Below are 13,858 nucleotides of genomic sequence, written 5' to 3' on the forward strand. Positions count from 1 at the left end.
ATCTCTACTAAAAATACAAAAATTAGCCAGGCATAGTGACACACACTTGTAAACCCAGCTACTAGGGAGGCTGAGGCATGAGAATCGCTTGAACCCAGTAGGCAGAGGTTGCAGTGAGCGCAAACGGAGACGCTGCACTCCAGCCTGGGCAACAGGGCAAGACTCCCATCTCGGGAAAAAAAAAAAAAAAAGATCAAATATGAATACCTCAAGCACTTTCCTGCCTCTCTGCCTCTGCACCTGTCTTTTTACCTGGTTAACGTCTACTCTTCCTTACAGACTCAGCAATGGCTTCCCAAATTCCCCCAGCTGCTCTGCCTGCTGCTTCCTCTATGCCCTTGAGCAGCCTGCCCACTTCTTTTTACTGGGCTATTAACACAGTGAATGTACTTATGTGTCACCCCCAAGGGTAGTGACCTGACTAGCTCTGGGTCTGTACGTTTAGCATCACATCAGTCACTTAAGACTCACTGCATAAATAGGAAGAAAATACCAGGAAACAACTATAAAGTAATAGGAATTAAGTTTGGAATGATTAAGAAACAAATAATTACAGATCCATGAAAGTTTGGCAACAGTAATAGCAAGCCACTGTAGGCTGCTCAGAAAATTTGAACTGAAATCAACATTTTAAGAAAATTCATCAGTCAGTATTAAAACACAAGAGAAGAAAAAGGAATAGAAATATAAAGATAGATCAGCTAGAAGATAACTACAGAAACCAGGTACAAGATGTGAGGACCTACAAGAAGTACAGAAGTGTTAAGAACACAGAGGAAAGATGGAGGAAGGCACGAGACAGTTTAGGAAAACAACAACCCAGGCCAGGTGCAGTGGCTCACGCCTGTAATCCCAACACATGGAGAGGCCGAGGCAGGCAGATCACTTGATGTTGGAATTCAAGACCACCCTGGCCAACATGGCAAAACCCCGTCTCTACTAAAAATACAAAAATGGGCCAGGTGTGGTGGTGCACACCTGTAATCACAGCTACTTGGAAGGCTGAGGCACAAGAATTGCTTGAACCTGGGAGGCAGAGGTTTCAGTGAGCCAAGATCATGCTACTTTTTAGGGCAACTATTATTGCCCTAAAAAGAAAAATTAGAGTACATGAATTAAATAAATAACACACTCTATGCCTGCACTCCAGCCTGGGTGACAGAGTAAGACCCTGTCTCAAAAAAAACAAAACCAGTAAGATCAACAATGGCATATGAAGGAAAAAGGAAAAATTGAAGAACAAAGCTGTGAAGGGCATTATCTGGGAGATGAGGATTTGGGGTTCTTTTCCATATGATGAGTTACAGGTGACATGAAAAACCAAAAGGGAATGTTCTGGGACTAAGATCTGGGGGAAAAGCCCAATAAAGATTTTAACCACTAATTATCAACTTCGTTTTTTTCTAACAAAATGCAGTCATTCGTTTACCTTTTGGCTCGCTCCAGGTCGTCATTGGCCTGCTCCAGCTCTCTCACATACTTATGCAATTGCTCCTTAATGGCTCGAGTCTGACTTAAATCATCTTCTAACACTGAGACCTGCTTGTAGCTCTGTGCATACTGATGTTCTAGCTTCTCCTGAAGGCATCAGTATAGGAAAGTACGTGTCATTAATATACGGTCCTCTTTAATAAAGATGTAACTCAAGTTAAAAGGGTAGGGGTAGAACCCAAAGAATTTACTCACACTCTTGTAACAATTATTTTAAAAACAACTAAATCACACATTCATTCTAAGTGCCTAAACTCATGTTAAATTTTCTTGACCATTCTCCTCTCAGAAAGAAACCCGATAACGATCTCTCTGAAAAGAAGTAATATAAAAAAAGCCCTTGCCTCAAAATCCCCAAAATTGTTGGGGAAACCTCTGGGTTTTCAGGCTAAATGCGGCCCAGGGTAAGTACAGAGTTTAGATTCCCTACCCTTTACCTTCCCACCCAGCGTTCCCCAAACCCACCTATTCCCCAAACACTAAACACCCTCAAATATGTGGCTACAGTAGATGTTGAAGGGCGGAGAAAAGGATTAATCCTTTTGCTCCTAAAAACTCCTTTTTTAGAAGGAAAATCTTTAATCCAAACTAAACTCCAAAACTGAAAGAGCTATGAACAATAATGAAATAAATCCCTATTTCCTATAAATATAATTGTAAACATACTTCAGAATGAGGTACTCTGTCAAAACAAATAAGCAGGCAGCTTTTGAAAAGTACAGGAACTACAATATAATACAGCTAGAACAGTATAGCTAGAAAAGTGACAGCTACAAGGTTTCTAAGTGAACTCCTAAACCCTAAACCACCTTTTCCTTTGGTTCCATGAAAGAAAACATTTTATTCAAAAATTCACTTTAAGCCTTTTTTTTAAAAATCACTTTTTATCACCTGCTGCTCTTAAGCACCTGAAAAATATACTTCTGATTTTAATTAAACCCAACACAGACACCAGCTTCTACTGCTGCCATTACCTTTAATGCCTCCACTTCATATTTCAGTCTTTGGTTATCAGCCTGCAAGTCTCTATTCCTTTGTTCAGCCTGTACTAATTGTGCCTCCAACTCTGCTTCTAATTCTCTGCTTCCTTCCTGGAATTCAACTAGCTCATCCCGAGCTTCCTGGAAGCTAATCAGAAACAAAGTGGGAAAGATGAGTTATAGTAAGAACCACAAGAATGGTCCTGGAGATGATTATATAGCAATTCGATAATTTTTGCTTGAATGCTAATGCTCTCATAAAATATATTAAAGACAATCTGTTTTCCATCTCTTACTGTATATATTCAGGGTTCAATGAAAATTACTTACAAGCCCAAAAAGCAGTCACAAGTCAGTGATTACAATATTTATGAAAAGTAAGTCTACATGGTTCAATACCCTTAACTTCTTCCACCACAGAACTCGGATGGGAGAAAAATCCATCTTTACTTTCATTAAAGTAAGAAATTTGGCATTTCCTTCTACTTTATTCAACAGAAATCACAGATATTTTCATGTCACAACAGAATTGCTGCATCTATCTCTAAATATCACTTATTCTCATGGCTATTTCAAAATTAGGTAGTTATTACATTCACTTCTGTATCTTTTTTACTTAATGCATTAATAGAGAAGTACATATTGCTATGCCATAAATTAGATAACTTTTTTCAACATAGTTGATTTCCTTTGTAATTCTATTATTCTATGCATTTAAAAATATTATGCTGAGAAGTCCATAGGCTACCCCAGCCTATTACAACATCTATGACACAGAAAAAGATTAAGAACCCTGCCACAGATACACACCTTTCATATCCACTGGCACAACAGAAAAACTGACTTCGTTGATAATAATGAAAGAGAAGTAAAAGGTTTGATAAGACTTAGTAAACTCTGTTAACCAAAATAGGAAAATGTATCAATATTTAGAAAGATCCCATTTTAAAAAAAGAAATTTGAGGCAAGTTTTGGTGCAAAAGGTTTTTATCTAAAAGTTCTCCCAACCAAATAATTGAAATTGTATAAAACATTCCATGCCCCTGAAGCTTCTCCCCCTCCCTCAAAGCTTTGCTGGCTCTAGACACTGATCATGCTTGCCTGAGAACGTAATCTGTTCTACGGAGCCCTAGACAGCTTATCAGAATCTCCAAATGACCAAAATGATGAGGCAGAATCAGTGCACGCAAAGCAGGCCAAAGATGGCCTAAAAAGCATAAAGAAAGCAAATGATCAGAAGAAATCATAAATGACCGTTTTCCTACTATTTTAATAATTTGAACAATATAAAGACTTACAGCACGTTTATACTACTTAAATACAAAAAATGTGGTGACTATTTCTAGAGTCTCAATCCTAGAATCATAAATCTGCAATTCTAAATTTAGCTTTATGTTAAAAAGAAAAATATACAAACAAGACATGGTGCATTTCAAATGCCCTCCCCTACTTTTAGTGTGCTTTTCAACATTACCTTTGCTTATACTTCAAGGAAAGTTCCTTCCAATAAGCAGTTTCCTCCTTTAAACTTGAAAAATCTGGTATATCTTCACCATCCATGATCAAGAAAGCCTGTGAAACATTAAAGACAAACAAATTAGAGAACAGAGAAATCTAAGCAAAAGCATAAAATCTGGGACAACAATAAATTGCAGCATTGTGGAGGGAGTAAAACATGAGAGATTCTAGTGGTCAACTCTCTTGTAACTCAGGCATGTAAGCCACTTCACTGCTCCTCTCAGGGACCACCAATATTGTGAATGAGGTCTTAACAAAGGTTCTTTCATGCAAAGCAACATGAGGCACTTTCGGTTGCAGCACAGGTGCTGGGTGACTTGGCTAACAGAATCATGATGCACACAGAGTTCCAGCAGTTGGTTTAAAGCCAAGTGGTCTTCTGGGAATCAGGAGACAGAAACAAGCTGATTGTCAGAGATGCTGCTACCACATGCATGCCCTTCCCAGGTGTACAATTGCTTCAAAACAGCTGCATGGAACATTGTATGCCAGGTGACCCTACTAGAAAATAAGGCACCACGTTCCCAATAATTTACTAAGATTAAATTTCTAAAAACTTCCTGTTAATTATCTTTGAAGTCCAAAGCTTCCTTCCAAAAGGCCACTAATCTCCAACTTCAGTGATCTCTCTTTCATCTTGGTTCTTCTCCCACGGCATTCAGAGAGGGGTAAAAGCGATTTAATGAACTTACGTTTGGACTAGCTACCTAAAACTCCCAACCGATCATCAGGTTCACTCTAGAGTCATGCCTACAGTTTCCTAGCACTCCCCTTCCCAAGCATCCCACTTTATATTACAGCACTACTGTTCAAAACTATCTTAACACACCATGCTACTTCAGGTCTGGAAAACCCACTCCAGGTTTTCTCTACCTGGAATTGCTCCCCTAACTAGAAAAACTTCTATTCATCCTTAAAACCTAGTTGTCATCTTTTCTAGAGAGGTTTTCTTGCCCTCAATTGGACAGCATTAAAACCTCCTGCACTCTTTGCTACCTCTATACCCTACACACGCTTTCACTGATATAATTACCACAGAGCAATGCATTTGCTTATACCTTTTGTGTCACCTGTTAGGTTGACTTATTTAGTTCCGTCTCAGCCCAATGCCTGCACAATAGTGGATACTCTATGATGTTTACTGAATTAAAGCATAATTGATTCAATCTAATCCATACTAGGCAGCAAGAAATTAAGACCAGCTTTAAAAGTAAATTAATAAAACCTGGAGATGCAGAGAACTTGGAGTTTATCTAGCACAAGCCACTCAGGAAGGTTTAGCAAACTTAAAAGTTAAATCTCTCCACATCATCAAACATGGAACACAGCAGAAGTTCAATAAATATTTGAATTAAGGTTGGGCATGGTGGCTCATGCCTGTAATCCCAACACATTGGGAGGCTGAGGCAAGAGGACTGCTTAAGCCCAGAAGCAGTGAGGCTGCAATAAGCCATGATTTTGAGGCTGCAGTGAGTCACAAGTGTGCTACTGCACTCCAGCTTGGGCAACACAGCAAGACCCTATCTCTAAAATAAATATCTGAACTGATTTATAATCATCCTTTCATTATTCCCTCTTTACTTTCAAAGTACCACTTTATTAACATCTGAATTCCTACTTCAGGAATGGAGTAAGCAAAAAGATGTGTGGGTAGTTTACTTCTACCTCACAATGTACCACCATATATTAAATCAGTATTAGAAAACCTATCATCAGTTAGACACAATTATTAATCTGATACACAGGCAGCCACATTCAGTCACTTACATAGGCTCAGTACAGGCTCCGCATCAAAGAAAAGGGAGCTGATGGGATTTATTGGGAAGAACCCTGGAGATCACCACTGCACACTAGCTACCTCAAATCATCATTGTCCGACCCTGAAATATAAATGGACAACCAAGAGCCACCCGACAAATAAGAAAACCCAGTAGCATGAATAGGAAAATTTTAGGACCTACTGAACTGACAGGAAACAGACAACTGAGGAAATGAGAAGATTTTTTTCTTATACAAGAACTCAGGAGGTACTAGACAAAGGCTTAAAAAGTCAGGAGGGCTACCTCCTACACACTTCCTGAGACAAGCACAAAAGAAGGGAGAAAACCATGACCTGGACAGCACAGGATGCAGGAAACAGGGGCTGAAACCTAGGACTGCAATAAAGACAAGTCCCAGGATGAAGCCTAGTCCATTGGGCCCATAGAATGCTTCATACAGATGGATGACACCAAGAAAAATCAAGGATCCCACAGAACAGAGAGCATACAGCATGAGTGAGAGGCTAGATATGTTTGAGGTTGTGGTGACGACAAGTTACTCTACTATCAATAAGAAAAAGAGCAATTTAAAAGCTCAGGAGAAAAGCAGCAGAAGAAAGTCCTGATCCATATACAAAACATTTTGTAAGTTAATGATTTCAAGTCTAAAATTTATTGATTTTACCTTATGTGAAGCAGCTGGGATAAGTTCCATAACTTTGTAGCCATCAATGAACTTCCTGTTTTTGGTCTTAACTTTGCCCTAGGTCCCATGTGTTGACCTCTTGGAAGCTCCCAGGATTTGGTGAACAAAAAACTGTATTCCCTCTGGTTTTGTAGCCTTTGATAATACCTCTCAGCCTTGGTCTTCCCAAAGTGATGATTTCTTGCCTTGTTAACCTACAATCATTTGGCAGCCATCTCAGTTCCTTAAGTATTTTGTCATGCTTTATATTGTCCCTAGATATACCAATCTGCCTTTCTGGGGCCAAGTGGCTAGTGCCACTTCTGTACTGAACATTTTACTCGCTGGTTGGATAATTTTCCTTTTGAGTTTTCAGTTTTCTTTGTTGCTGTGCAGCATGTGATGATATTGCCAATAGTGTGGCCCATGAACGGATGCTGTTACAGAAGTTTCTAATGACTGTTAGATGCCTTCCTTAGTATCTAACATTTGAAGGTGTTTGAAATGTGAAGCCAATTCTTCTACAAAAAGAGTTACAATTGTTTTGAACCTACAAATGTTATTCAGGAGTACACTTCAAAACATTTCTGTGTGGGGGTATTTTTTGCTGGTTTTGACCCATTTACATAGTATCAGAGGACCTACCAGCAGTTAATGCTTTGAAGAGCGTTTAGTCAAGTAGAGATCCCTGCGGAATAGCATCGTTTACACCTCTAGATATAGTGCGAGTATCCATTTGTCTCTGATTTTTGGTTCTTGAACAGGGACATACTCTTAATACAACCACCAACTTTCCCATGAGTGCCCCCTCCTGATAACTCAGGTTTTAAACAGCCTTTTGCATGAAACTTCTTGAGAATCCAGTTCTAGCCCTTGCATCCTCTTTGTTCAATTATTTACATTCAGTGTCAAATAATTCTAGCAAAATTATTTTACTTCACACACATTATTTTCTTTTTTTTTTTTTTTAGAGACAGAGTCTCACTCTGTTGCCCAGGCTGGAGTGCAGTGGCACAATCTCAGTTCACTGCAACCTCCGACTCCCAGGTTCAAGCAATGCTCCTGCCTCAGCCTCCCAAGTAGCTGTGATTAGAGGTGCCCACCACCACACCTGACTAATTTTCGTATTTTTGGTAGAGACAGGTTTTCATCACGTTGGCCAGGCTGGTCTCAAACTCCTGACCTCATGATCCACCCGCCTCGGCCTCCCAAAGTGCTAGGATTACAGGCATGAGCCACCATGCCCGGCCACATTCTTTATTTTCTTGCTAAATCTTATGTGAATTGAGTGTTGACCGCAACTTTTCTAATCGACAGGCTACTTTCACAACATGCTTATATTATACAACAGTATTATGTCAGATATCATTTACCAAAAGGACGATCATCTCTTCCAGATCAAACCAATTTAAAACATTTAACCAAGAATAAGTCATAGGAGCAGCACAGCAAAGTGGTTAAGAGCCCAGACCCTGAAGCCAAACTGCCCAGGTCTGAAGTCAGACCTGGAAGTTCTGACTCTACTGATGCATCTATTCACTACTTGGGTGACCTTGGGCAAGTTACTTAATTATTCGGTGCCCAGTTTCCTCAGCTGTAAAATGGGGATAATCATTAAAATGAAGTTATGAAGTGAGTTAATATTTGTAAAGTACTTAGGACAGAACGCGGCACATGGTAAAAACATACATGTTTGCTGGGTGTGGTGGCTCACACCTGTAATCCTAGCACTTTGGGAGGCTAAGGCAGGTGGATCACAAGGTCAAGAGTTCAAGACCAGCCTGGCTGGCCAAGATGGTGAAACCCTGTCTCTACTAAAAATACAAAAAATTAGCCAGACGTGGTGGTGGGAGGCTATAATCCCAGGTGCTCAGGAGGCTGAGGCAGAGAACTCCTTGAACCTGGGAGGCGGAGGTTGCAGTAAGCCGAGTCTGCACCACTTCACTCTAGCCTGGGCGACAGAGCAAGCAAGACTCCATCTCAAAAAGAAAAAAAAGAAAAACATGTTCATCAAACTATTAAAAACTGGTAGTTCAACAGCAGATCTTCCAAGTATGACCACAAAGTAAACAGGCTTCAAAATTTAAAACATCAAATGATTCTTTAAAATTAATCATTTCAGGAAGCTATATATTCCAGTGATACCACCATTGCTGAAAAACATTTCCAAAACTACTTTTTTGGAATAACCTTTATGAGCCACACTAAAAAAAAAGCAGGCTGGGCTCAGTGGCTCATGCCTATAATCCCAGTACTTTGGAAGGCTGAGGCAGGCGGATCGCTTGAGGTCAGGAGTTTGAGACCAGCCTGGCCAACATGTTGAAACCTCATCTGTACTGAAAATACAAAAAAAAAAAAAAAATAGCCAGGTGTGGTGGCGAGCACCTGTAATCCCAGGTACTCAGAAGGCTGAGGCAGGAGAATCACTTGAACCTGGGAGAAGGAGGTTGCAGTGGGCCTAGATCGCACCACTGTACTCCATCTCACACGACAGAGCAAGACTTCGTCTCGAATAAAAGAAAAAAAAAAAGAACAAAGCAAAAACTTCTTACTTTGTGGTCACACCTCATTTTTATTGCTTCCTAACTGGTATTATCCAGCTCTATCACCCTACTTTTTACCTATGAGATTTATCCTTTTCAAAAATCAGATTCTGGCCAGGCATAGTGGCTCAGGCATATAATACCAGCACTTTGGGAGGCTGAGATGGGAATGTCACTTGAGTCTAGGAGTTCAATACCAGTCTGGACAACATGCCGAAACTCCATCTCTAACAAAAATGAGCTGGGCATGGTGGCATGCACCTGTGGTCTCAGTTACTCGTAAGAGTGAGGTGGGAGAATCACTTGAGTCCAGAGAGTTGAGGCTGCAGTAAGTCGTAGTCACGCCACTGTACTCCAGGTGACAAAATGAGACCCTGTCTCCAAAAAAGTAAAAATAAAAATCGGATTCTTTACAAATAACAAAATTTGCTACCACTGCAGCTACTCAAAAGACAGTTTCAGGGACTGTTTTACAGTCTGTTCAGTTTGCTTCAAGTTACATTGGGAGAATGTGTTCACTGTGTTATTTGAAACTATGTAACTAGAGATATTCAGGCTATAGAAAGTTAGCCAATATAGAAAACATATTGCTAAAACAATTTTCTAATGGTACATTCACAATTTTCTGAAACTAGAATGAAAATGGATAATTATGTATTATTCTCTCCTGCCCCCACCCCATCTTTAATACCAGGTCTCAATACCAACAGTCTCAAAAGGCACGACAATTTTTACAAAAAGCATTACCATACCATGTATGACCTTCAGAAATCTAGCAACAATCAACTCATTTGGGTTTAAAACAGCCTGTCCAAAATGCCTTTTACTTACAAGGAATTACTCTTTGTACAATGGTAAGATAATCTATTTTAAATAATACTGTTTCTTGTTAACAGTTGTAAAATGGACTAGTGAGGTTGGAAGAGTTCTTTCAAAACTGTTGGTAATACACTCCTTTTTACTGAAATTCTACTACTGTCAAAGGTGACATTTACAGAATTTTTAACTCTTCAAAGTTGATCATAAACATGGTCTCTCTTTGATTTTATTAGACTATTTTTTCTACTTTATGGAGTGTTCAGAAACTTACGTCAGAAGCAATTTTAAGCTTTAGTAACCAAATTTATCTAGGCATGGTTTACAATGAAAATAAGTTGTTTTGCAGATGTCATGAAAGCAAGATCTAAGTTTTACTAGGTTCCTACTTATTTTAAGCTCCTTATCCAACTTCGATTTATTTAATTTTAAAAATCCAGCCTGGGCGACAGAGCAAGACTCCATCTCCCAAAAAAAAAAAAAAAAAAAAAAAAAAAAATCAAAAGAACTACAGCTTCAGAAGATTTAGCAACTTCTATCTGGATCAAGTCAAACTCTAACCAGGGCTGGCCAAAGATTTTCTTTGTTCCTCATACACTCTAATTTTAAATAACAATAATCTTAATAATTCAGAAGATGTATCTCTTAGTTTACTTCTCTTCAGCCCATAACTTAACGCTTCATGGTGCCCATCAGCTTCACGATTTAGCAAAGTCATTACCCTATCTTTTAAGCACATTAAGTGCAACACAATTTATCAGACAAAATAATTAACCAGCAACTCCTGAACAAGCTTCACAGTAAGATTTTTCTGATGACTGAGCAGCAGTTTTTATCCTAGGTGAGTTTGCTCAAAAATAATCGAATAAGTAATCTACCAGCTTCTGGCATATCTTTGGCAAATCACATTTTCTGCCTTGTTTTGTAGCTGAGAAGGATATAAAAATCCCACGAAAAGAAACCAGAACTCCGAGCCTAGAAACGTAAATTACGATCCACGCTAAGCAACTCACCAGTTGGTTGTATAAATTAATTACCCCCATCCCAGCTGAATGTCTCTATCCAAATGGCGATAACATAATCAGTTGCAACCACCAGGTGATGCAGTTCAAAAGAAATAGGAAGAGTGTTCTGAAACGTGTAAAGGCGCTACGTAAATAGAAGGTAATAATCAGTAGTGATTTCAACTCTCACTTCCTCTGCAAAACTTAAAAGGGTCATCTCGTGGGTTACAGCAAGAAAAGAGGCGAGCACAAGTAACCCGAGCCCGTAGGTGACACTTTCCCGACTCCAAGTGGAGAATGATTAGCAGTTTGGGGCGGAAGTCAGGGGAATGCCAATCCGAGCCCAACGTGGGCTGCTCGCGCTCTCGCCCCCCATGGGAAAGAAGCTCTGAGATTAAAATCCAACCCGGCTCCAAGCCACCCTCGCAACTGAAGGAATTTCGGGGAGAGGGGAGGAGGAGGAGGGCTGGGCGCGCCGCTGCACCTCCGACTGGGCCACTCCTTGCGCCGCCAGCGCCCCGGCTCACGGTGCCACGTCCTGGCCTCCGTCACCGCCATCCCTCACCCCACCCCGGAACGGGACACATCCTCCAGAGACCGTAGGGCTCGTTCTCTTGCAGGCGTCCCTGGGATGCCAACGTAGGAACAGGGAAGGAAGAGGACAGTTAGAGCGGTTGGAACAGTTGTCCCCGGCTACTCGCCCCAGAACCCCGCCGCGTCTGCCCCGGCGGAGCCTCAGACACGGCCCCGGGCCGGGCGGGCTCCCCAAGGGCAGGCCTCGGCGCCGCCAGCCCGGCGCAGCCCCTTAGGGAGCGGCCCCGCGCTGCAGGCTCACCTCCAATGTGTCAAAAGCACATGTTCGCCGCCGCTCGACCGACGACTCCGCTACGCTGGCCTGGCCAGGCCCGCCCAGCCGCTCAGCTCGGCTCCCCTCCGCAGCCCCGAGCTCCACTCCGCGCACCTCCGCGCCCGGCTCCTCCCCGACACGTCAGGAGCTGCCTGGGTGTCCGAGGCCATTCTGTGACGCACGGAGGCGGGGCTCGGAGCATGCGCGGTAGCGCGCTAGTGGGCAGAGCGGGGCGGGGCAGAGCTGGTGTCACCCGGGGCGGGCCAGAGCCCGACGCGCTGACGTCAAATTGAAGGCGTCCTTTTGCGCAGGCGCCTCTAGGCCTCACGACCGGCTGCTTTCGGCTTCTGCCGTTCCCTGAAACTGCTATTCGGGAGAGTGGCACCAAGACAGATGGGATCCTGTCTTTAGTTTTACGGCCACCAAGGCCTTTCAAGTGTCCATGTGTCAGTGTTCCCGTTTATAAAATGAATCTCGGCTCATAGTTCACCTCCGATTCCATTCCGCCTGCCGAACACCCAATGGAACACCAGGAGCATTCTGTTCCCTCTTCACCACGCTCACAAAGCTGTGTTGTTTTTACAGCACTTCCACTGCTTAAATTTTATACTTGTTTGTGTCTTCCTCCTGGAGAATTTTAAGTTTTATGAGAGCTAGAACCTCTTATGCCTTGCTCATCCCAACAAATAACTTGATTCTAGGCAAAGTGGACGCTCAAATATTTGATGAATAAATGAATGGATTCGTTGGCACCAAGAGGATTTCATATTTGCCCGTTTATATATTGTATGTATCTGAGCATATATTCATATACACGGATATATATTCACATATATATCCGTGTATTTGTGTGACTTTCTCCCCCCCCCAGGGCCCCCAAGAAATGGAGACCTACATATCTTTTATGTATATAAAATATATAAAAGGTATCTCTTACAATCCATCTTGCATTATTAATGTTTATGTGTTTTAGTATGTAAACACGTACGTGTGTGTGTGTGTGTGTATACGTGTGTATTCCCTAGCGGACTTGGAAGCAGGCTGGAGGAGATACTAGAGCAAAACAAAAAGAGGGATACGCAACTTACATAGAGAGTGGAAACTTAAAGGAAGAGTTACATTTTTAAAACAAGTTTAAGAACTTTTGCTGTATAATGTACAATGTAATCTTTTCTATTTTAGAGACAGGGTCTACTATGTTACCCAGGCTGGTCAAGAACTCCTGACTTCAGCTCACACCTGTAATAACAGCACTTTGAGAGGCCGAGGCAGGTGAATCACTTAAAGCCAGGAGTTCGAGACCAGACTGGCCAACATGAAGAAACCCCGCCTCTACTAAAAGTACAAAAATTAGCTGGGCATGGTGGCAGGCACCTGTAATCCCAACCACTCAGGAGGCTGAGGCAGGAGAATTGCTTGAACTCAGGAGGCAGAGGTTGCAGTGAGCCGAGATCACACCACTAGACTCCTGCCTGGGTGACAGAGTGAGACTCTATCTAAAACAAACAAACAACCAAAAACAAAACAAAAAAGAACTCCTGACTTCAGGCAATCTTCCCACCACCACAGCCTCCCAAAGTCCTGGGATTACAGGCGCCAGCCTCCATGCTGGACCCAATGTAATCCTTCCTAATTTCAGTGCTTTTAGAATTGAATTTGTGGGTGTGAACACAAAAATAATGTGTAAGACATGCCTCAAGGTGAAAGCAAAGTAAGTCTAGGAGGCCTAGTTTATGCTTTTGAGGGAGATGGTGATAAACATGAACAATGCAAGATGGATTGTAAGAGGTATCCAAATCAATAAAGATTAGAGAATGGATTAATGGGGTTTGTGGGAAGGGTAAATATTATATATGCCGATTATGAATACTATAAATAATATGCATATTATGAAAAAACTATGCATGGATTTCAATTTTTTTTTTTTTTTTTTGCACAAGTCCAAGCATGGTGGCTCATATCTGTAATCCCAGCACTTTGGGAGGCTCAGGTGATCAGATCATTTGAGCCCAGGAGTTCAATACCAGCCTGAGCAACATAGTGAGACACCGGTCTCTAAAAAAATAAAATAAATGTTGGCACCAAAATAAATGTGTTCTAACTTGCTATAATATTTCTGAACAGGATCTAGCTTGAAGCACCAAGATAGATAAGAAATCAGTTTGAAAAGAGTCCCTATAAGAACATGTATTCTGGCCGGGCGCGGTGGCTCAA

At 41.5% G+C, this 13,858-nt stretch overlaps 1 protein-coding gene across 11 annotated transcripts in view; it reads right to left on the reverse strand.

The window, feature by feature from the left end:
• The window catches only part of NDEL1 (nudE neurodevelopment protein 1 like 1), a 54,949-nt gene that overhangs the window by 19,647 nt on the left and 21,444 nt on the right, over positions 1-13,858 (reverse strand). For 3 of the 11 annotated variants that reach the window (XM_017531481.2, XM_037739597.1, XM_037739600.1), the window contains exons 1-5: positions 11,633-11,828; positions 10,807-10,924; positions 3,946-4,043; positions 2,466-2,619; positions 1,430-1,578 (exon numbers count right to left, since the gene is read on the reverse strand). In XM_017531481.2, the coding sequence (XP_017386970.1) occupies positions 1,430-1,578; positions 2,466-2,619; positions 3,946-4,043; positions 10,807-10,836 (431 nt within the window). In that variant the 5' untranslated portion in view covers positions 10,837-10,924; positions 11,633-11,828. Of the gene's footprint in view, positions 1-1,429; positions 1,579-2,465; positions 2,620-3,945; positions 4,044-10,806; positions 10,925-11,632; positions 11,834-13,858 lie in introns of those variants that run through there. The other 8 variants (XM_037739599.1, XM_017531482.2, XM_037739594.1 and 5 more) reach the window with 7 other exon arrangements.

Source organism: Cebus imitator, unplaced genomic scaffold (assembly GCF_001604975.1).
Source record: "Cebus imitator isolate Cc_AM_T3 unplaced genomic scaffold, Cebus_imitator-1.0 Scaffold72, whole genome shotgun sequence".
NCBI classification, from domain to species: domain Eukaryota; kingdom Metazoa; phylum Chordata; class Mammalia; order Primates; family Cebidae; genus Cebus; species Cebus imitator.